Source organism: Tachypleus tridentatus, chromosome 12, assembly GCF_004210375.1.
Source record: "Tachypleus tridentatus isolate NWPU-2018 chromosome 12, ASM421037v1, whole genome shotgun sequence".
Classification (NCBI taxonomy): domain Eukaryota; kingdom Metazoa; phylum Arthropoda; class Merostomata; order Xiphosura; family Limulidae; genus Tachypleus; species Tachypleus tridentatus.
In genome coordinates this window covers 82171946-82197744 of record NC_134836.1, presented here as the reverse complement: position 1 = coordinate 82197744, position 25799 = coordinate 82171946, and the positions used below count along the sequence as shown (strand labels likewise).

The window sequence follows — 25799 nt, the reverse complement described above, 5'->3', positions numbered from 1 at the left end:
AATATGAAAACAATGTTTAGACTAAATAGCTTAAAATCTCATAACATTATACAATAAAGACATTACAACGATGCAATACACATGGACTCATGTTACCATATACAATAATATAAAACTGGCTTTTAGTCTTTACAAAGTGACCTGTCTTAGCTGTGTTTTAGTAGACTAGCATTTTGTCAAATACTGTGACATTTCAATTATTATAAATTGTATATGTATATAGATTATTACTATTTACAAACAGGTTCTTAAACTTTCTTGAAACATAGCTGAGTAAATAAAGAGGTAAGGCAAACAATTATCTCTTCTAGTTATGATCTTTGTACTCAGTTGCTGTTTATAATAGCTTGATAAGCCTTGAAATTTTTTTGCATGTGGAAGATGTGAAATAAAATCACAAATTACATCGCTAATACCATAAGATTCCATCATAGTTGATCAAATTTAGTAATTAAGCTATATCCGAGTCTTAAAAAAAAGAAAGAAAATAAAAAAGAATTTCGAACAGGCTGAAGACTCAACTAACAGCATGAAGGTTTGCCTAGAAAGAGAGAATGTTGTTATATTTGAAAATAGCTGAGAAAACTACTTGAGGGAAATTCTCAGTTTACATTTGGCTATTTACAACTCAAAGATAGAAGTGTATATACAAGGAATCATTTCCAAAAACAGAAAGAAGTGAGTGGAGCTCACTGTGTTTGATTCACTAAATATGGTGATAGCTAAGCAAATGGAAAAGGTGAAAGGTTTTTGTTTTATATTCTAGTTTCTTAATATTGATAATTTGAGTTCCTAATTCATACAAAACTATAGACCTCTTATTTTGATATCATAGATATCGAATTTGAACCAGTGCTGCATTCAACATATCACGACACACAAAAATCAATGTTCAGGTCTGTTTTTTTAATATTTACTTATAAATTAAGAAATTAAATAATAAATAATATGAAACCATAATTATAGTCTACAGTTTCATATCAAACTTAATGACATAAATTCATAAAATAGTAGTTCAATAAAATTTTGAATGCAAGTGAACAAATGAGATAAAATGGTATTTCACACATAACCCCTCTGGAAAGGGTTAATATAATGTATTCAACTAACTTCACAAAAACCATTTTGCCAAGCTGGAATTGAAACTAAGAACGCACGCATCTCAATAAAATATAACTTTCAAACGTTTTCATATATTGTTTTTAGAAATATATTGGTGTTCAAAACCAAAATTATAATTTAATCTATCAAATCAATAAGTTCAATTGAACTTAGGTACACAACAGTTTGACATGGTTCATCTGTGTTCATGAAATCCAAGTATAATTTTTACACAACTTTATATAATATCACAATGTGTAGATTTAGTGACTAACACATGTTGAGACAATTTAATCTTTGTTAATAGAATCCACCTTTCCATGAGCTATACGTTATATCTTCTGGCTATGGCTCCTTTTTCCTAAGCCTGTCTTGAGCACATTTAACATAAATGCAAAATAATCCACATTTGACATAGCAAAGCAGAAAAGCAAACACAAAAGGTTTCTGTCACAAAATACAAGTTTAATCAGAGAAATGTTTAAACTGGTGACTGGAAAATGCCAATGATAGTGCTATTGTCTAGCAAATACTTTTCACAATCCCTAATTCTAAGCCATATTTAAAGAAAGTATTTTACCTTCTGACATGATGGTTAACTATAGCTTCTCTGTAGTTTTGTATGAAATTTATCATGTCAAATTAGAAATTGTCTTGTCTTAAAATTATTGTGAAAAACAGAAATTCTTCTTTTGAATTTTTTTTATAAAGTTTTTTCACTCACACTGAAATGTTACAATCCACTTTCCAGTCAGGACTCCATGCAGGTATTTTAAAGTTCGTTGTCAATATCCATTTTCGTTACAGGCTACAACAATGTGGCTAACTGTAAAACAAAATAAAATAAGAAAATGAAGTTAATACTACTTTTAAATAGAAAGTGTTTGCATACAAAAAATAAACTAAAACATTCTACAAGCACTCTGCTTAGAAACATTATACATCTTTAATAACACACTTAAAACAGAAGATAAAAGCACTATAAAGTCTGCTGTATCATTTATTTAAACCTAATATAAAAATAGAGTTCAATAAAATTTCTACAGTACAGTAAGAGATGAAAAATAAAATTCTTTTGTTGTCTTTGGATTCTATGTATTGTTACTTTCTAATAAAAACCAGTACACATTCAACTATTTTAACAATGCATTTACATACATGAAAAATAATAGTGCAAGTTCTCCTACAATATCTACATTTACATATTCCAGTTAATGCAAAATATATTTTTTTTACTATTACCACCCCATGATATAACTTAAGAAACCTTCACCACTCCAACATAAGGTCAATTTCAGTAATTTTCTATATAGTCTAATAACACTGTAACACAAATTTTGTTCCTGGATAATATGTGTTATTATTTCTTAATTGCTTATGTTGTAGAAGTATAGCAAATGGCCATTATTCCCTTCAAACTTTGCTTTTGTGACCTATATCGTGAAATTTAGAAAATAACCTATTTTCTATGTAAAAACGGGCAAACTTGCATATTTTCATTTACATAAGGTTTGAATAAAACAACATATGAATCAAGATTTACATGTATTTATACTAAAGTTATACAAAAATGTTTAGAAGTGAGTAGTTTTTTTAAGATTTGCATATGTAATGTAAACCACTTTCATGTATCGGCCGCCAAATATAGTCTCCCATCATGTTTTTGTTATATGCTTCTTGGTAGCAGCATTCAAAGTCCAGTATATCTTGGGGACAAATGCTCGCCTTACTCATCTGATTATGCTCCCATGTTCTTCAATTTATCAAAATGAGCATCAAGGATATGGACTTTTAGGGACATCCTACAGCTAATTTTGCCATAGTTCTTCACCAGAGCCTTAACCATATATATGTAAAAACGACTCGTTTGGGTTGAGAAAATATTTCAACATTTTTCGGTAATCGTCAGGTTCACAAAGAAAGAAAGAGGTAACTGACCGGAAGCTGACCACATGTTTGAAAAGGGTTGTGTAACTGAGTGTCGGAATATGAGTGGTGTTAGATGTTTGAATATATAATTTTATATTATTTATTATTTTTAATATAGGTATAAAGGTGTTCCTTTGTATTGCCTTAACCAGCTCCACAAAATTTTTAGCCTTGTAATTGCCCAAAAAGCCCCAAACCACTGCAACAAAGCTGACCCAAGCTTTTTTCCTTCCTCCTGAGCTTCTTGGGAATTCTGTGCACTCCAGGATCTTCTTTATTTGTGGTCCAATAAAGATACCAGCTTTGACCTTTGCCTCAGACAGCTTAGGGAAGTCTCAAAGGTACTTGAAGGCTGCAGACTCCTTATCAAGAGCTGTGAGAAATTGTTTCATAAGACCCAATTTTATGTGCAATGATGAGAACAACACCTTCTGGAGGTCCACACTAGTGGCTCACACTTGACATTGTGCCTCCCCACAGAGATCTTGTTCCATTGTGGCCAGTGCTTACTGTTGTAGTGCGCTGCAGTGTCCCTGCTGTACCAAAGGCAAAGAGAACAGGGAAACCTGGTTAAGCCTCCTTGGAGACCCATCGGGAATGCCACCATTTTGAAGTCTTCAATAATCTCCCAGCCATACTCATCATACTTCAAGGCTTCTAGCAAGGTCTTGATGCTGTTGTATTCCTAGTTGAGGTACACCAAATGAGCCAGGGGAAGAGACAGACACTTATTCCCGTTATGGAGCAGCATAGCTTAGAGGCTTTTGGTTGAGCTATCAATGAAGAGGTGCTACTCGTTCAGGTTACAGGCAATTCCAATTGCCTCACACAGACTGGATACACTGTGGCAGAAGCAGAGCTCATCTTGATGAATGAAGTTTCACCTGGTAAAAACTTTGTCATACACTGATTGCTCATAACTGTTTCATACTCTATATTTTTTATAACTACTATTACTATACTTATTGTTTACTTTACATTTAGTTTTATTAAATAAAGTTATGAATATTTAAGTTTTTTTCTTGACTGCATAAATTTTTTTCAAATACATCAGGAGTTGTTTATCTAACACAAAATACCTTAAAAAAGTATAGCTTAAATGCTGTACACAAAAATGATAGAATAAGAAAAATTCACATGGAGAGTACAAAAACTACTACAAATGCTTTTCACAGTTAAACTCTAAAAAAAGTGCAACAAACTGAATCCAAACTTACCATCAGAAGAAAAACTAGAAGCTAATGATCCTTTGAGTAAAGAGGCACACTTCTGAAGCCGAGTTTTCTGGATGTTATTCAGTCCTGTACCTAATAGGACCAATTGCTGGGGATGCTCATTACACACCTGATAAAAGAAATTCAAATGTGACTTTTTTAATATAATTATTATTAATAATTTACCTACATCATAACTATTTAAACTGGATTTTATCAAGTACACTTACTCCCATGAGTGGGATTTCGGACCAAAATACGGGAAGGCAAAAAAGAAAAAAAAAAGTTTTTTTTTTGTCATATGTGAATTATACTTTACAAAAAAGACAAAAATGAGAAGTTTCTTTCTTTGCAAAAGAAGCAATGTTCATGCAAATGAAGTTAAAAAAGATAGCAAAAACTGGTACATATAAAAACCTTAAATGCTTACATGACGTACACTAACATTGCATTACTAAAAAAATTACAATTCTAGACATTAATGACATTTCTATGTGAAATACCAGGTAAGTCATGTTAAAATAGATCATTGTATTCACAGTACTAATGTTCTTTCTCGGAAAACAAGCTCAAACCATCTAATGATATTTTACTGTTAACTATAAACTGCACATAAAAAAACTATATTTCTTGTGTCAGATGCATTATCTATTGATGTTTTTTTTTCTCCTTAAAACAGTAAAAAAGATGTTATTTTGCAGGAAGATATTAGTAACTCTCTCACTAACAAGAACAATTTTTCAGTTTCAGATCCCCACAGGTGTAAAGCTACTGACACATACAGAGGACTGAGCATGTTATATTAAAATTACTTTGAATATGCAAACCAGTAAGTCTTGTTATAACCAACCCAATATAAATTTGTGGTGGATGTGGTATGCATTGGAACAATGTTTTGAGAATGCTTGGCATTACATAGGTAGTGTTATGCTATCAAAATAATGACCATTCTTGGGAACTGTATGTCATAGCACTTTTCAATGCAAACTGTTTATACATATAAATCAAGTATATGTTCAAATTTAAAATTTCCAAAATAGAACTTGTTCTTCATAACATTCAAAGCAAAAGATTATGGATTAACTTGAGAAATCAGGATCATCCAGAAAGAGAACTGCAACAAGTCATACTCTAGCCCAGTGGTTCTTAACCTGGGTTCAATCGAACCACAGGGGTTTGGTGAGTCAGTCTCAGGAGTTCGGCAGAGGTCAAGACACACACACTTTTTGTGTCCATTCCGTTCACCCCACTTGTATGATTCGTGGCTTCATGCTTCACTTGACCATCATTGGCTGCAGCTGATCATATCACACCACTTGGCCTTAATATCTGTGCTGCAGGGAACTTCGTGTGCTTCATTGCTCTCAATCAACAGATGCAGGGCGGTGGAGTCAACATCATCGAAGCGGAAGAAAACCTGAAGGCTTTTCAAAAAAAGCTACCTTTATGGAAACATCGAACAGAGAATGATAACTTAGCAAACTTTCCCCTGCTGAACGACTGTGTAAGTAAGATCGAAGATGTGTCTGAAATCAGAGACATTTCTGTACCCAGGGAACTGAAGAAAGCAATTGCCATGCACTTAGATGAGCTCGCAAAGTATCTCGACGGATACTTCCCCACCAGAGAGTCATATTCAGCATGAGTGAGACAGCCATTCACGTTTAGTGTTGCGACAGCAGATGTCAATGATGAATACCTCAACAAAATCATTGAACTTCAGCACAGCCAGGTTAAACAGCAACTTTTCAGTACAACAACGCTCTCAACATTTTGGTGTCACCAAATCGTAGCGTACCCTCTTATTGCTAAGAAAACCCTTGAGATACTCATACCGTTTGTTACAACGTATCTTTGCGAGCAATCCTTTTCGAGGATGGTAGACATAAAAACGAAGAAAAGGAACAGACTTTGTTGCAAAAATATGAGAGTGGCCAAGGTGAAGCTGCACATTTCTGAACTTGTCTCTGAAAAGCAACAGCAAAAGTCACACTGATTTGCAGTGAATATTCATTGAGTTATGTTTTTGTTTTTGTGTGAAATTCATGTTTCGTTGATCTTGTTCTTTGAACACAGTTATATTGTGTGCAACTGATGCATGGTTCATTTTGTGCACTAAGAAAATATCTACTTATGTTTTGAATTTGAAAAAAATCATATTTTATTTTTCAGTGATTGCAAGTAAGAAACTTCCGGGGTTCAGTACCTCCAACAAGGTTAAGAACCATTGCTCTAGCCATCGTGGGCAAAGTGCAATGTTTTGCAACAACTGAGAATTAACAACTACAATGGCTACCCATGTGCCTCGGATATTAGTAGAGAACCTATTCATGAATATTATTTTTGGAAGCATATATAATAAGCTGTATTGACACAAAATATTCAGATGCTCAAACCATAAGGATATATTGGGTCAGAAATTTACAATTTCTAAAAAGGGGAAATACACTTAATGGTATTAAGAAAGGTAGAGAATAAGGATCACCCTAGGAGTTCAGGGGATCTGCAACAAACCATACCCTATCCCTTGTAAGCATTGTTTGTTATTTTATAACAGCAAAGAATCCATCAGTATAAAAGCCAGTAGCAAAAACTATCCACTTGTATCAGGCAACAGTCTGCAGCCTAATCAAGAACGACATGCAACATGATGAGTCACAAGTACACAATTTGCTTCCATGATGTATATGTTTAACCATCACAAACCTCAAGCAGCTGGAAAATAAAATGGATATTTATACTATTACACAAAAAAACACACCATTTAAATCATCAGAATCCAAAAATTATACTGTTGAAATGTTAGATGAGAAACTTTGACCTTCTACATTGAATTATGAAAACCCTACAGGAAGGAGAGGTGTGCTTTGAACATGAAAACCTTAGGTAAAAGTTTGTTTTTTTTTGCAGAAGAAACTACACCGTAGGGCTAGTGTCAACATGCACAGTAATTAGATAGAGCATCATCAGATTTGACAATGCGGAGGACTGAAATGATGCAACAAGTCTCAAAAATAATTTTAATATAATGTACTCAACCTCAATATTATATCCTACTTTCTTTATAAGATAACCAAATTATCAACAATAAGTGAATTATTTCATTAAATATTTAAACATCAATGTGATCAGGTGAGGATTGCTGGGTGTATTGAGTATATAATTAGAATATTATATAGTTGAATAATTCAAGGGCAAAATGAAATTTGAAACTGTAATAAACTATATACCACTGCATAATAAAATATTTTGATTGCTTCCATTAGAATGTACCATTTATAAGCATAGTAATGATTTATTAGCATGTTAAACATCATTCTTAAGCCACCACATACCTTAACTAACAACACAACTAGTGATAATTCTCCTTCATCGAAAATCATCACAAAACAGTGACCTAAACACAGAACCATCAAAGTTCTAAATGAGACTTCATAAATGTATATATAAATATGGTTGTAGGACAACTGTCCTTTGCAGCTATATATTCTTATATTAATATAACTAAAATAGGAAATATAACACATTTATTATATTGTATAAAAGCATTAGCTAAAACTGTTTAACCCTCTCACTCCAGCTACCTGTTACTGAGCATGGCATGAGCTTTTAATGATTCACATTCAAATTTTAACCATTTTAATATGGCTCATGGATCAAAGGCCAAGTCATCACACTTGTTGACTTGCATTCAAATTTTTAATGCATTACCATTTTAAAAATTGATGTCATTAAATGTGGTATCAAACTGTAGATCACAATTCAAATTTTCATACTAAACATTAATTACTTTCTTAATATAAATATATCAAACATAGCACTCCCCTTCTCACTTCTTTTAATTTTTGGAAATAGTCCCTTACTTTTAAGTATGGTGTGTGAATAGCTAATCAAAAACTCAGAAGGTCATCTAAGTAGTTTTATCGGTAATTTTCAAATATATTGGCAGTATCTCTTTCTTTTGAGGAAAATCTTAGTGCTAGTAAGTTGAGTCTATACCCATTTGAAATTTTATATATTTTTTTAAAGATTCAAATGCAGCTTAGTTACTAAACTTGATAAATTTTCATGGAATCCTATGGTATCAATGTAGTAATTTATAATTTTTTTGGTTAAAATGTGTATATAAAACCTAAAAAAAAAATTGTGCACACTTTACTTCCATAAATTTTATGGCAAGCAGCAACTGAGTGAAATGGTCATAACTAGAAGAGATTTCTGTTCATGTTTTATGAAAAATAAGTTCAAAAACTTATTTGTAAATATTAGTAACGTACATACGTAAATAATGTATTAACACTCCTACGAAAAGTGGGGCCTAATAGGCCCCAGAGCAACTTGATTAATATTAGGCTAATAACTTTGTATTTAAATGAAATTGCCATTTAAATCCATTATTGAATGGATTAACGAGATTCCCACTGTCCCTATCTACTATCTAGCAAAACCACAGCCAGGGGAACGGGCCTGGAGAAATCAGGACTAGAAACGTCTTTTCGTAGGAGTGTTAACTGAAATTTGAAAGTATTTTACAAAATACTAGTTCAGTAAAACACAGCCAATACAGGTCACTTTCTAAAAGTCAGTTACATATTCTTGGCTATAGTAATACAACTGCAAGTGTGCCTTGTCATCGTAACTTAAAACAAATGTCAAACTATACACAGTGATATGATTATCACACTTTTTTCCATCTCTTGAACTCCACGTTGAAGCTGAGATTGCTTTATGTGTCAAGTAACATAAAACTACAATAAAGCATGGCTGTGACAAGTGGTGCACAACATGTAGAATTAAACATATATATATATATATTATAGTGAAATTAAATAATTACATCAAAATGAAGCGTAATGAATAAAAAAGATGACAAGGAAGGGCTGCATTAAAAACAGCAAATCACAATCTCTGATTAATTATAATATGACCATAAATTGGATATAATTATATAATTTCACTAAAATGTATTCAATGCATGTGTATGGTGGCTGACTATGTCACACCTTCCATTGCATTGTTCCAACTTTATGAAGTTTAATAGCAAAAAAAAACAACAAACATTTAATACAAGGTGACTGTAATCTTATCTTGCAAAAGTTGTTAATTTGAGTCCATTACTTTATTTTTTGAGTAGAATACAACTATTATAGAATACATGGATTAAGACTGAATCTTAAAATGATCTTTTTTGGAGGAAATGGGATGTTTCTTGATGTACTATCATACAATCAAAAATGCAGCAATGTAAATGTTTACATGTATTGAAAGTAACAAGACTAAAGGACATAAGCCTAATCAAAAAAAAAATTAAACACACACAACTATTCAACAACATAAAATGTTTTCATATATTTATGAAAAAAAACATGACCACAAAAATTAGTTCAAAATCTATAAAATATTTTTAGTGATCTAACAACAAAATCAACAGTTCTTTGAATGAAAGAAAAAAATCTAAAATCCTAAATCTCTCTTAATTAATTAAGTAATTAGTTTTGTTTACCCAGTTCATTGGTGCAAGTAACTTTTAATCTAATCAAGTTGTTTCATAAATTAAAATCTTTAAAATTAGAAAAATGATGTTAACTTGAATTCAAAATAAATTTCACATGGAAAGTGTTAAGGTTACTTAGATATTTAAAATGCTTTAATAACATTTAAAATAACATCACAAAACTCTTGGATTAAAATTCAACATTACTCAAAAAATAACTGTACAAATAAATTTCCTGTTTTATTTAAAAACAAAATACAGCTATGAATTTGCTTTCAAAATTTTTTCAACATAATATATATAATCACATAATCTAAATGCATGAAATAAGTGTCCCCAGTGACTCAGCTGTAGGTTTCTATACATAAAATGCTAAAATCTGAGGTTCAATTCACTATGACAGACAAACAGAGTACAATTACCCTATTGTGTAGCTTTGTGCTAAGAAAACAACAACCATTAAATGAGGGAACATGAACTATAGATTGTGTGTGTGTGTAGTGAGTAAATAAAAATGAATAGCTTTCATTCCAAAGGTTCCTAAAATACCAAAGTATTCAGTAAACTAATAAAACATTTAGGAGAGAATAAAAATGGAAGTTCAAGTTTAATTTCCAGAGTAAATTCATGTTGATTACTTATGATATTAAATGTTAACAAAATGATTTATTTATTTCATTTTTATTAGAAAAAGCTTTATCCAAATATAAAATCTATATTTATGCTTCAACTTCATATATAACACTATTCTCAAGTGTTGTGATTCATTGCAAAAGCCATTTAAATTTCTGGCTCTTAAATTATAACATACTTGCTATTACCATTTTTCTTGTATTACATGAAAATCAATAAATGTGATATTACAATATATATTTAAATGTGAAACTTGGTCCATTATTTATTAAACAGTTATTATAAATTGGCAAGTTATTTTTTAATGTTCTTACTATAATCTAATACCTTGGTTAGTAACATTAGAAATGCAGCTAGAAACAATGTTTCCCTCATTTTATTATAAAAAATCTTCTAGTGTTTCACTAAAATGTTAATGACTTAACATAAAATATATATACAATAATTATGAAGAAAAACAATAATGATAATATACAAACCGTTCAGCAGTACTATCAGAAATACAAGTTTAATTAAATAAATAGTGGTTGTAAAAAGACATTTTCCTTTCTGCACTTTTCATATTATCAGTTACTTTTATATAGTCATTTTCACAAACTGACAAATGTGACAAATGAAAGTAAACTGCTACAAATAATTATAACAATAACAGATTCAATATTCACTGCTATGGAGAAGAAATCATACCATCATGCCTGTCAATTAGTGTAAGCAAAAGCAACAATACAAACTAAGATTTGATTATCTCATAAATGTTAACAAGGTAAAAAGACATTCAAATAAGTGAACTTAGGAAAACTTTTGCTGATTTTTTGAAACTCAAGAAAGGCTTTGCCATGATTTATAGATATGGATCAATATGTTTTTGTAAAAATATTTTATTCTTGAGAAACACCATCTATTAATTAATTTTTGTTGCATTATATTATTCATATGTATGCAACATTTCCCCAGCCTTAGGAAGAACACTGGTGAACATCTCAACAAACATTTACTTACAAGTCAAAAATACACTCAATAAAACTTGTATAAACCTTTTACAGACACTTGATGCAGTAAAAGTTTTGTACCACTTAACTAGCTAATAGATATGTTTTCAAGGTGTAAAATATTTTTTTTCCAAATATTAGAATAAAAATCAAACAAAATTATCATGAACATATATTTTTCATCTCAATTAGATTTTATGTACCCTTTAATAAGAAAAGTAAATTACCAAAGCTTTGTTGTTGTTTTTTTACTTTAAAAGCAATGAAATCATTTATAATTACACTTTTTTTTTGGTTTTTAAACATTCTTAACATCAAATTATTTTCACACGTTGGTACAGGAGCTTTCTGAAAACATCTTTCAAGAAAATCTTTCATTTCTTGAGTTTTAGCAGCATCCAATGGAGTATATCCATACAAATTCCTATAAAAAAAATAAATTTCTGTATCTTTTGGTTAAAAAAAAAGTTTTCTGTGCAACATATATATCAAGAAATAGCTACATAAGAATAATAACATTAAAGATGTCAAATATTGTCAGTCCACCCATCCTGGGCAATCAAATTGTTTCTAGAGAAAACTAACTTTCAAAAATTATTGCAAATTTGAAAAGCTAAGATTTAAAACAAGGTAAACAACTTACTGATAATTTGTAACAGAAGTTTTCAAGAAATAGTTTAGTAAAGACACACTAGATGATTGAACTTATTAACTTTGAGAATATTTCTCAGGTAATTAAAGATATAATTTTTGTTTCTTATGGCATTTTACTTGTTGCTGATAATTAGTTTATGTTGTATTATTTAAAAAAAAATACAAAAAGTATTTTTTACTTCACAAAAATCACGTAGCAATATGTAACACTAACATGCATTATGAAACATAGTTTTACAATGACATTCAACACTAAATAATCACTGATTGTGTGAGATTTATATATATTTGTGATCAGAATATAATTACTTCAATTACTAAAAATAAGTCACAAAGATAAATATATAACTGAATATAAGACAAGTTAAAACCTGTTGGATGTGTAAAATATAACTTTTCATTATTAATCAATAATATAAACATCTGGTTTTTCATATTTTTCTTCATTTAAAGGTGATGATACTATTAACATACAACTGAATCAAATTAAACAAATTATACAGTAAATCAAGTTTGTAAAAAATATCTTGATATTTATTGATATCAGAGGCACAAGCAGATCTGAAAATACTTTTTTTCAATCTGCTTATAAATTATATGTGAAGATAAAGTACACAATAGGCACAATATGTGTGTTTATGAAAAAAACAAATAATCCACCCATGTACCTTGAAAAATAAATTTAAAAGCACCAGTTACTTGTAGGTGTATTATAAAATAATATTACTTTGTGAAGAAAAAGGCACACAATAAAGTATTTCAAAAGAGACAAACATAACATTAATATTAACAACAGTGGCAGTCAGGCTGTTAATAATAATAAAAAATTATAAGTTGACAAGTTGTATTAGAAGTTTAAATCATTTATAGTTTACAAGTTAACCAAGCATGAAATATTTTAAGTCTTGCTTCATCATGAAAATACCTAGGTTATGTGAATATCTCTTCATTGTAGTTCTGAAATTCAACAAAGTTTAAGCTTCAGACACTGAAATTCATCAGCTAGTTCAGCAAATATATAACAAAGATATTCAATTTTGGCAAAAAGCTTTCAACTTAGTATATTTATTTATTTAAGGTATGCTTATTTCAAAAGTTTTGGGAAATGAGTTGTCAGATTAAATCTTCACACTGAAATCATGGTTGTTCTTGGATGGATGAAATTGAAAGCTATAGTCCCCTTTCAAACAGCTCATTAAAGTATGCTGTCATGTAAGGGCATGATATTTCAAAAGTACAGAACACAGAATGTTGGTATCACAAAAAGTTACATATAACGTGGTTCTAATAATAAAGTTTTTAATTAAAAGTGCATATATTGAATTACGAGTATAATTTTGATGGCAATAAGTAATGGTGTAAAAAGTATTAGTGTTCTCGTTGATCAGTCTCTTAAGCCATCATCCAAGTAATATGTTGCTGCTAATGGCAGGACAAATAGGAATTTAGGTTTTATCTTCAAAAATACTGAATAAAAGTCTAAAAAGGATATAATTTCACTATATAGGTCACTGTTTAGTCCACATATGGATTACTGAGTTCAGTACTGGGCTTCTTTCTATAAGAACAATATTGAATTATCTGAAATGATTAGAGGAGGGATACTAGGATGATACTTGAAATGGAAGGGTTGTAACATGAGGACAAGATGTGGTGGTGCATCATCTTGTTTGTATTTAATGGTGAGAATGATAAGACTATGGGACACACACAAACATTTTGTCAGGGAAGATATCTCCAGCTAAGACAGCTTTATTTTTCTGAGAGAGTGGTTGGCCTTTGGTGTGGGTTTCATTCAAATGAAGTAGATACAATTAATTTAATGATATGTAAGGGAAGGATTGACAAATATATGAAGGATAAGGGATAGCTCCAAGAGTTTTATTTTAAAAGTTTAGTTTCGTGGATGAAACAGTCCCTTGTTGTCCTTAGATTATTAATAGTTGTTACTAATTCATGTATGTATCAGTCTGCATGAATTTTATCTGGTATCTACATGAATAAGTAACCAGGACTGATATGTACAAAAGTAGCCACTATCAATTCTACAATTTAAATAATTTGTTAGATTTGAATGTTGAATTAAATACTAAAAAGTTCTTTACCACTAAAACTTGTATACTTAAGAATGATCGCACCGGGGAATCAAAATGCTGTACCTGTTCTAAAAACAAATCTTTCTTACTGTAAACTTTGTAAACTGTAATACAATATACTTAAGAAAACTTAAAACAAAACTATTATATGTAAAACAGTTTAACACGTTTCTGAGGTACAAAAAAATACCATGCAGTACACTTTTAGAATGAAATCTTTGGTGTAATTTCTTTATAAATTAACACAAGGCATATTTCTACAGTTCTTTACAGTAATTACAAGTCCCACAGTGTTGTACGAGTGAAAAAACCTTTTCAAAAAAGGAAGTAAGTGTAAGGATGGCTAATGTAAATCCTTTAAACACAATCCCTAAATGATGCGAATGCCATCCTTTATCTTTAAGTATTTTGTTTGCATTGTTTTTTGAAAGATTGATATTACCCATCTCTACATTTACTTCCTTATTGAAGTGTTTCTCCTTTATCTGTTTGATTATTTTTTTAATGTAGTATTTGAATAGACACAGGAAGGTTGTATTTATAACCAAGTCCTAAATATGAGGTTCCAACTGTAATATTTATTTTTTCATCCATTATTAGTTGGTAATTTCCTGGGGTAACAGCATAATTTACACTACAATTATGTTTTTTTTAAAAGTAAAAACCAGTCAGTAACTTATATAACTGGATACTCTGTTTGAAACTACGTAATTTCAAAGAAATTGGATGACGCCATTTTTTTTAATTATCAAATAAAAAAAGTAGAAAACAGAAGAAAAAAGTTTAAACTTTCCTAAACCAAAAATGTATTTCTGATAATACTTGCCTTCTCTCACACTTTAGCTTTATCATGATGAAAGTTTCTCTTCTCTCCTCAGCTAAGCATTGGTATGACTTTTACCTCACTTGCTTCAGCCTTTATAATATACTATATTGTCAAAAGCAAGTTAAACCATGTAACTTTCTTCAGCTACATCAATTGACCTCTAACTCAGATCTGTATGCAAGCTCCCCATTATTATTTCCTATTCACTTTGAGACACCAGAATGTTACAATGACAGTTTTATGTGCTTGCTGTGGGCTTTTCTTTAGCATTCTACAGTTGTTAACTTAATTTGAACAATTTATTTTAAGAACTATCTTTCTGGACAAAAGTGCCAATATGGAAGTAATCAGGGAAAAGCTATCCCTCAAAAAACCTTCAGAATCTCGGTGAATCACCTATGAAAGGAGCTGGATGGTCAATAAGTACTGTAAAAATGTTGATAGGATAAGATAAAGGTGGAAAAATTAAGAGCAGGATAAACTAACAGGATAATCAGAGTCTGTCCCCATATGGAGAAAATCTATTTTAACTTTTCAGAATTGAAAAACATGCATTCAGCCTGATTGTAGGCCAATTCAACGTGATCCAAAGCCCATGGAGTACGAAGCACGTTAACACCATCAAACATCTGAGAAACAAATTCTCTGCATGAACCCTAATATGAGGGGAAGGGATGAAAACCAAATATTAATTGGAGGGAGTATCATATAACAGAGAAGGAAAGGAATCATAGGAAGTTGGGGAAATAGATAAAATAGAACATACCCAATAAATTATGTCTAAAAAACATATTAGGTCTAGCTGATTGTGCAGCAGGGGCATAGGAAGAAATGGTAAAATCAGTTGTAAGAAAAAAGCTGTCAAAATACTTGTCTGCCCAAATAGGTGCAGCATCTTCAGGTGGAACAGGAGCAACATCAGGAGAAGCAGATTGATTCATATAGCAATCAATCATACAACAAGGGAGAGCCAATACATCCATGAAGGTAATGTATCTTATCAGAAATAATAATTTATAGCCATGCAACTTTCACTTCTCGAACATCTTTGCCCTAGTGATGCTGACAACACCTCTTAAATACAGTTGAGTACTTTCGAGACAGATTTCTTAACTCCAATTAGAGCAGATTTGTGTGGCAGTTTCTAACATCTCAAAACTCCTCATCCTTAACTTTTCATAAATAATATCCATTCTCAGAATTCTGGAATGACCAATAGTTAAGCTCCAGTTTTTCTTGTGGTAATTTCAATTTTAGAACCTTCTGTATGCAAGTTTGAACCAAAAATCTCTTGTACCCTAGAGGTGAGCAAAAGTGTTCATCCAGTACTAATTGCTAAATACTTTTAAAACTCAATCTAACACTGCTACATAAACTCAATTCTTTCATTTACTTCTACACTCTATTTCTACATTACAATAAAACAGTTCCACTTCAATAATTACACAGGTCTGAAGTGTTTTTATTGTCTTGAACATTTTGTGTGTTTCACAGTAATTCCTGTACACTCAATCCAAAAATGATATCCACTTTTCTCCATCATATAAATTTTTCACAAAATGTCATATGTTCATTTACATAAGAGAATCAGTTTCATTGAAATTGGGTCACATTTTGTTATGCTTAAAATGTTGACAACCATTGGCTAGACTTTTATAACCCAATCCTGATGCAGGAGTCTTATCAATCATTCTAGAACCCATAAGAAACACATGACAGTATATGGTTAACAGGCTAATGATGTGTCATTTCTAAATAGTATTTGTTTGTGGGTACACTTTGACCTTACTTATTGTCTATTCATTGTTATGACAAGAGTTTGTATAAATGAGCCAAACATATGCTGTTATGTATACATATTTATGGTCTATTTATCATAAAGACACCAAGGTAAAACACTACAGAATTCATCAAAAAAGTGGATTACATTTATTAGGGAATAAAACTTGGGAACCAAGACAAATCATGCATCAGTTGCATCAAAGAGTTTAGAAAAAGTCTTTGTATGTTAAAGTTCTAGTAGTCTGGTGTAAGTAGTGTTTTCAACTTGAAATGGCTGGTGAACCACAACTTTTTGCACAAGGTGAACTTAATTATTTGGTAAGAGACTTGGGTTTTCCAAAGGATTCTTAAAAAACTTTAGTGGGTAGACTTTGGGCTAAAAACTTACTTTCTCCAGGGATATCATTTTACTGGTACAGAAATTGTGAGAAAGAGTTTATACTATACTTTTCACAAAAAGGTTTACAAATTTATTGCAACAGTATTGCAGATATAATTAATATGAATGCTAGGAAGCTGCAGTCAATAAATTAAGTGAGTGGCAATTATTTAATGATTCCTCCAAAAGAAGTCTAAAAGGTGTTCTCCTTCATCTTTTCCTTTTGTTCACTTGAAAGAAACCTACACAAATCTCAAACTTCTTAATATGGTCAACAATGCAATTATTCAAAGTTTGTTTTTTTTGTGTGAATGAAACATCAGAACATGAAATCAGCACTAGATAAAAAAGCAACAACCACAAAGTGTCTGACTGATACCAGGATCAAAAAACAAAACATGAATGCTTCATTGACACAACAAAAGTCTTATTACCTCCATATAAAACTAGGCTTAATGACAAAGTTTGTAAAAGCCATAGACAAAGATGGAGACTGTTTCAAGTATTTATGTGGGCAATTCACAGCTCTTTCAGAAGTAAAAAAATTTCTTCCCAATTTGTAAAAAAATCCTTACAACACAGAACAAAAAAAAATATATTATTTTCAAAAACTGCATAGATGAATTATGGAAAATCTGTTATTAAAATCAAAACAACTTTTATGAAGTTTAAATTCACATGCCTATGTTACCTGTGCCATTCCATATTTTTATCCACAAAATAGTTTTATTTTTATTCTGACTTTAACACCATTGCTTTGTATTAACCTCAAACAAATCCCTCCACTTATTTCTCTACACACTAGTTACTTAAATTTCTAGATATTGCAGAAATCAGATAATTATATGGTAATTTTGAAATTACCTTTAAAGATATATGAAACCCAGACGAATAAACATTAATAAAACAATGAGAACTCTTGCACTTGCATCAGATGCAAGTTTTATTTTTATTCTGACTTTAACACCATTGCTTTGTATTAACCTCAAACAAATCCCTCCACTTATTTCTCTACACACTAGTTACTTAAATTTCTAGATATTGCAGAAATCAGATAATTATATGGTAATTTTGAAATTACCTTTAAAGATATATGAAACCCAGACGAATAAACATTAATAAAACAATGAGAACTCTTGCACTTGCATCAGATGCTGCAAAAACTTTAATAACCTAAGATTATAAGAAAATTCTCAAAATGCTCATCTTTGAAAGGCAATACTAAAAATTAAGAGAATCTTCATAAGACCAAAAAATATTTCATGAAATAAGTCCAACTGATTGAAGTTATTGTAAAATTTGTAATCTAAACATACCGTAACCTACATTTACGGAATTGAAAATACATACATATATATATATATATATTCTTGTTTCTTTTACCTGGCATGTATGTCAGCTCCTCTACTCACTAGTAGTTCAACAATCTCCAAACGCATGTTGTTCACAGAATCATGAAGAGGAGTATCATTGTCTAATCCTGGAACATTGATGAATGCCCCATAATCAAGTAGCAATTCAACAATTTGTTTATGCCCATGATTGCACGCTTCATGCTGAAAATAAATTTTTAATATAAACTATTTTGCAAATTAAAACCTTTTTAGAAGCAAAATATCACCAAAATACTCTATTTTAATTTAATTTTTATAGACTATTCTAATTTTGTAGAGAGTGTTGCATTGTACAAACAACATATAAATACATATATATGAGATCAGAGTTGGACACACAAAATGGTGAAAATGTAAAATTTTTTGTAATCATAAAATTGATATATGCATATGTTGGGTAACATATATATGTTTACAAAATTAACTTTTCATAGTACTTAGAGTCAACATCTTTAGAACTATGAGAGAAATGTTTGTAACCACAGTCATTATGCTCCAGTAGTAAATAGATTAACAATTTTTGCATTAATACTACTTTTAAGTAGATACTTATTTATATATGTATAACAGTTTTCTCTGATGAACTGACTTCAGAACTAAACTAAATTCTCATCAGTCCTGTTAATCATCTCATAATTTCACATTTAGAACCTTGTTAACAGCAATTTCCATCCATAACAAGATTACTTTTTCAATAACCTTGTACTTTATTTCAGCACATGCTCTAAATGCTAACAGCCAACAATCATTATCTAAGATTATCATTATATTGGAGAAAAAAAACTAGGTATAGTGAGAATAGACAAGTGCATAGGTATCTAACCAAGATCCTTTTATGATAAAAATATTAAAGTAAAATATATTAACTTTGTCTACTGGAGAACAAACTAGATGTAACAGGAAGGAACAGAGCACAGGTATCCAATCAAAATTCTTTTTATGACAGAAATATAAAAATATATTAGCTTTATTCTCTGTGTATTTTAGATACATACACACAAAATGGCCAGACAGTTCTCTACTGATCATTTCACTACTTTATAATCTTATGTTGTAATCTCCCTTACACATTAAGATAATAAAAATATTTCATCAGTATTAGTTCATTAGACAAACACTCCAGAAAATATTAGTTTATTAGAGAAACACTCCTTTCAAATAAACAAAAGGCTCTTGTGTTTTAAAAAAAATTATTTAAAATGACAGATCTGAACATTTTAAAATAATTCAGGCTGTGAGCAATTTTATGAAGTAAGTTGAGTTTATTTCCTTGGTTATAAGTCATTGTTTTGAATAGTTGTCAAGCCATGATGAGTTATTTTTATGTAGTTGGAACGGAAGCAAAATGACTTAGTAACAAAATGATTGACAGTGAAATATCCAAGAACTGTCACATAACCTACTTTGAGAGGGGGGAATAAAAGGGGGAAAAGAATTATTTATTTTTTTCCATTTAATAGACAAATTTATCTGAAGAAAGAATAATCAGGGTCAAAAATTAAGCCAGTCCAAGTAAAAGACAAACTTTAATGGCTAGATGGACTAACAGTGGACTAAAAAAAAGACAAGTTTATAACTTACAAATGTCAAAAAAAGACAATCATGTTCCAACTGATCTGATGTTTAATAGGTGTAAATACAACTGTTAGTAGAACTAGTTCCTTCAGTGAAAGACAATCCACTAGAAAATTCATAAAACTTTAATTTCAACAAAATGGATTCATGCCAAAAATGACACTAATTGTTTAAAAAGAGAGAACTGTGTAAAAATTACCTTTCTGTTCATTGATGTAAAATAAAAGTTTTACAAACACATAAACAAATCAATCCAAGAAAAAATAAATCTTAATAAGTAAATCATAATTTTAGAAATTTAATATGTGAAGTGGATTTTATGTGAAGCAATATTTTAAACATTCATAGTTGTTTATAATTATGCTTAGCTTGTGGCACAAGTATTTGCCAACATATGAAGATTCACAGCAAATGAAAAAGAGAAATCCCCCAGTGTTTTTATTGGTATGGTCATACTATCACTTTCAAGAATAACCAATAATCTCTGAAGGAAATGCAATTTCTACCTATAGCTAATAATTCTATATCTAACACATGAATCCAGCAGCTCAGGACAAGAGAAAAACATAAGGAGTAATTGCCAAGCTCATCGAAAGTGCAAGAAACCAATATACAAAATACCTGAAAAAATGGAGATAAATTAGTTTGAAAAGCTTTTGTCAAAGTAAAAAAATCAGATTCAAGGTTTAAACAGAAAATATCTCAATAATAATAACCTCAGAAGATTGAAAAAGCTGTCTATACTTCACAAACACTGAAGTAATACTGCACAAAAAAAACCAGTTTCTTTAAAAAAATAAGTCAAACAGGGCCCAATGAAGAAATAAAAATGCACTCTGCAGAGGTTAAAGTCTTGGAAGCATTTGTGGAGAAAGAAACAGATATTAAAAAACACTACACTACAAAGTCACCTAGGAGAATCTATTCATTTAGGAGAATGAACTTTTTTTTCCCCAATTTCCTGCACAGTCACCTGGTTTTGAACCATTTCTATAAATAGGAATAGAAGAATGGTTTGAAAGGTGTTCAGCAGATAACAGACAGTATTTCCAATTGGGAGTGTCTGCTTTTCTCAGATTACTTAAAGACAGGTTACATTTGGGGACTGTAATTAGCCATGGTGGGATTGGCTGACCAGTGGATAGAGTAATGTCATCCAACTACTCCTGGATACAAATGCCAAAAGGAGCAATGGCAGGTTGTCTGTTCTGAAAAAGTATGACCCACTGAGGAAGGAAAATACAACCCCAGGTGTGATGCTTTGGCAAGCAACAGGGTTTCAAAGCATATAGAAAAAACAGTTGCAAACAATGGAGGTGCAAAGAAGGTTCATGAGACTCTATGTATTAGCTCTGAACTGTGGAGGTGTGGAAAGCCCCTGTACACAGCCAAAGCCCTTGATGATGAATGGGGTCCAGCATCTTTAAGGCCAGGGTCCTGGCAGAGCCATAGACAAGTGATCCATACTCGAGTCTCAATCAAATAAGAGCACAATATATCTTTAGCACAGAACATCGATCCACTCCCTAAGTGGTGGACGAGAGAACATGGAAAATGTTCAGTGCTCTTGTACATTTGGCCTGTAACTGCTTGATGTGTGGTATAAAGGTTAGCTTACAGTCAAAGATAAGCTCCAAGAACTTTGTCTCAAAAACCACAGTCAGCACAACTTCACTGATACAGATTTCAGTATCAGGGTGAATATCCCATTGGCAGCAAAAGTTCATGCAAATGGTTTTAAAGAGAGAGAGAGGTTAAAGCTGTTTGCTGTAGTCCACTTCAGTAAATGACTGAGGATAGTCTGTAGCTGCCTCTCAATATACCTCATGTTCCACAACTGACATGAGATGTGAAAATCGTCAACATAGAGCCCATTTGCAGCAGTAAGAGGGAGTTGTTCAGTGATGACACACAAAACACAGCCCTGAGGGACTTCAAGTTCTTGCAGAAAAGAATGAGAAAGTGTCAAACCCACATAAATTTGGAATCTCCTGTCCATTAAAAAATTTTTAATAAAAATATGGAGGTCTTGCAAAATGTCATACTTCCATGTTGTATTAATATCTCTTCTCAATGTCAAAGAATATTGATACAAGATATTGTCATTTAAGAAAGGCTTCTCTGATTGACGCTTCAAGCCGAGTCAGGTGGTACACAGTGGAGCACTGTTGTCAGAACCCACACTGGGTGAGTGAAAGGAGGTTATTTGATTCGAGGAACCAAACAAGATGAGCATTAACCATCCTCTCTAAGGTCTTATAGAGACAGCTCGTCAAAGCAACTAGATGGAATTTTGAAGGAATCTTGGGATCCTTCCCAGGCTTAGAGAAAAGTAGGACAATACCCTGGTGCCAGGCATCAGGAAAAACATTCTCCTGCCAGATCTGGTTGAACACAATTAGAAGAATAGCAAGAGAAGCAGGAAATAGATGGTGCAGCATTTTATAGGTCATCATCAGGTCATCATCAGCATCATCAGGTCCAACCGATGTACTGCCAGACCAATGAAGGGCCAGTTTGAGTTCCATTAGTGTAAATGGATGATTACAGTCACAGAGATAATCAGCTCGAAAGGAAAGAGGGGATCCCTCTTGGTCGGCATCATAATTCCATCTTTGCAAATGGAGATACGCCTCACTGCAGAAACTCTTTGGGTGGAGAAACTAGCAAGAATCTCTGACTCGGGGATGTTCTTCAAATCCCTCTAAACAATAACTCCTTGTGATAAATTCAAAGTAGCATGAGATGTAACCTCAATAGGTATAACCCCAATCACCTTTGAATGCAAGAGGAGTTCACTGTGTGAGATGTGGATGTTTCCACCAATATATCACCAGATTGAAGCTTCTTTACTGACTTTGGAGAGCCAGCATGTCCCTCTAGTCCCTTGTGAATGAAAAAGGGAGACATTTGCCCTAAAGATTTGTGTGAAAGAGAATGTAGTTTAAGAAAATGAGGTATAACAGATGTTACAGATGTTGAAAATTGCTGCTCAGAATCTTCAAGACATGGTCATTTACCCATGGACTGTTTTTTCATTATTTTATTTATGTTTTTATTTGGAGTATCCATAATAAAAAAGGAATATTTCAGTGCCCATTGACCCCACCCACCATGGAGCCCTACGAGAGGATGTACTACAGTGCCAAACAAGGACACTACAGCAATGCCAGGGTTTCGTGAGCACTATACCCAAACACCAGCATCAGATACAATGTCCATAATATCTACTGAGAACATTCGATACTGGTACTAGGTTGACCCTAGCCCAAACAAACCAGCTGATTGACCCAAGGGGGGCCATCCCAAGGCTGCCCATCCACAGGAATTCAAGGCCAAAGTGGTTTGTTTGGGTTGGACCCCTTAACCACCAAAATACTCTCCTCCCCTTCACAGGTCATCACACACAGCAAAAACGTGTGTGGATGTTTACATCCCAGAAGAGGTAAACTGAAAGGACAGAACCTTCACTGAGAGGTCCCCTCACCACATACAGGAATCCACACCGAGGGGTACGTATAAGGAAGACATCCAGCATACGAGTGATTCTTGACAGTAGCACAACAAAGGAAGACTCTAAATAATCTTCAAGTTCCTAATTACTGTTGAATTGTTAATGCAAATGTAAATCTGTGAGGCAATAGTGTAAAGTTGTTTTCTAAACATAACAATATATATTTCAATGTATTGATCACAAGAATGTCCTCAAAAGGAGAGAAAGAACTGAAATCACAGAGTAGTGGTAAATTAGAATATATTAATAAATAGGAAAGGCTGTTCATTTGAATTCCTCAACTGCAGATGTTATGCAAAGAGAAATTATAGGGTCTGGCATTTTAAGATGTTCATCTGCAAATGCCAGCTGAACACTAAATAATTAGCATTAATTTGTTAATTACAATTTATGGATATCCAGCACATGGAAAAGAAAATCCTATTTCATTCTGAAAACAGTTTCTATGCTTCAACTTAAAGCCTACCACTAAAATCATTTCTTATTTATTTAAAAGAGTTGTAAAAAAAACTTGACATAAACCTTTCACAGGTAAAAATTCAACTCTTAGAAATTATGCTTACCAAAGGAGTCCATCCAGCATTATCCTTAACATTAGGATTAACACCTTCTGTAAGAAGTTCTTTCACTCTATTAACATTTCCCTAAATTAAAAGAAAATGTGTGTAAAAACATTAAGAAAAAAATTTAAGAACTTAATTTTAACACTTTGTTTATTTAAAATAAATTATAAAGAAATATGATACTGCTAAAAATGCATATATCTAAGTCAACAGAATTTCAACATGAAAACCTGGCAATACACTGTTTTAATAAAATAACATTTTATACAATTCATAAGTATTTTAATTGTAGTTATAAATTTCTCATTATTTTGATAAAAATTTCATTATTCACTTAATCATTTGTTGCATTAACCACTTAAAGTTAAAGAAGAAAATGAAAATATATCATTGTACATGTGAATTTCTCAAGTTGTTTCCCAGTACTAAAATAATTGCTTAACAGCAAATATATTAGTATTATAAATGTCCAAAGAACAACCCATTAATGAAATTATAATTTATTAAACACCACAGAAGACTTAATAAATATTAGATAACCAAATTAGATCCTGAAAATTTCAATGCCAATAAGCAAGCAGAATGATCAAATGAGGTTATATGTAATTTGAAACAGCATATATGTTTAATTGAAATTAACATGCCAGGCCTGTAATATTGAATATGAAGAACCAGCAGTCATTTTTGTATGGAACAGTTGAATCAAAAAGTTGACAGGATCTGTATGGTAGGTAGGGATTCAATGTTTACTGGCACAAAGCTACAAGGCTATCTCTGCCAGACAAGATGTTGTACAGTATAGGTATAGGGCAATTAAGGTAAAAAGAAAAATATGTGAAATTAGGAACTGCCAGGAAGATTGAAGCAAGATGTACACCCTTGCTGTCAGTCACCTGAAGCTGGCCTTTCCAGTCCTGGGTTCAGTTCAAAAGAAAAATAAAAACTAAAATGTGTAAAATTAAGACTTGCCAAAAAGACCAAAGCATCAAGATTGAATTTGCAGTCAGTCACCTGAAGTTGACCTTTCCAGTCCTGGGTTCAAGTCAAAATAAAAATTGAAATGTGTTAAAGAAATCATGCTAAAACAGTATATAGTCTGATAAAAAACCTTAAATTAAGTGTAAAAGACCAATGGCTCTTAAAAATGTAAAAACATCAGTGAGATTGGCAGTATCACCTATAACATGGGCCAAAGTCAAGAGCAAACCTGCCTTACAAATATCTGTAAAATAGTGTCATCGTTCTAGGTTGTAACAACAGCATGATAATAACATGTATATGATTGTGATCTGAGTGCCATATAAACCACACATTGGTGCAGCAGTACCAGATAAAAGAAAGTGGTGGGTTAAAAAATTGTGACCAATGCGTAGCCTTGCCAAAACAACCTCCTCTCTTTGATCCTTACAGAAGCAAGAGGGCCAAAGACCTAGAGAAGGTTTGACTTGAAAAAGCTTGTTTTTGTGTTGCTCATTCTAGGTTGCCTGCCATCTGGTGTACAGTTTGGATTTAATAACTGGGCCATAGTCTATTTATGGAATGGGTACTGGGATGATAGATCCAGAACAGACAGACTTCACTGCTCTGTCGGCCAGCTCATTCCCACAAATACCAACATGACCTGGTATCCAGAAGAACTGGATGGAGACAGATGAG

General features: G+C 31.8%; 1 protein-coding gene across 3 annotated transcripts in view; it reads right to left on the bottom strand.

The window, feature by feature from the left end:
* LOC143233810 (uncharacterized) overlaps positions 1-25799 on the bottom strand; it is a 52529-nt gene that overhangs the window by 5348 nt on the left and 21382 nt on the right. For all 3 annotated transcript variants that reach the window (XM_076470520.1, XM_076470519.1, XM_076470521.1), the window contains exons 4-8: positions 24144-24224; positions 18481-18653; positions 11674-11784; positions 4248-4375; positions 1826-1927 (exon numbers count right to left, since the gene is read on the bottom strand). In XM_076470520.1, coding sequence (XP_076326635.1) covers positions 1887-1927; positions 4248-4375; positions 11674-11784; positions 18481-18653; positions 24144-24224 — 534 coding nt within the window. In that variant the 3' untranslated portion in view covers positions 1826-1886. The remainder of the gene's footprint in view (positions 1-1825; positions 1928-4247; positions 4376-11673; positions 11785-18480; positions 18654-24143; positions 24225-25799) is intronic.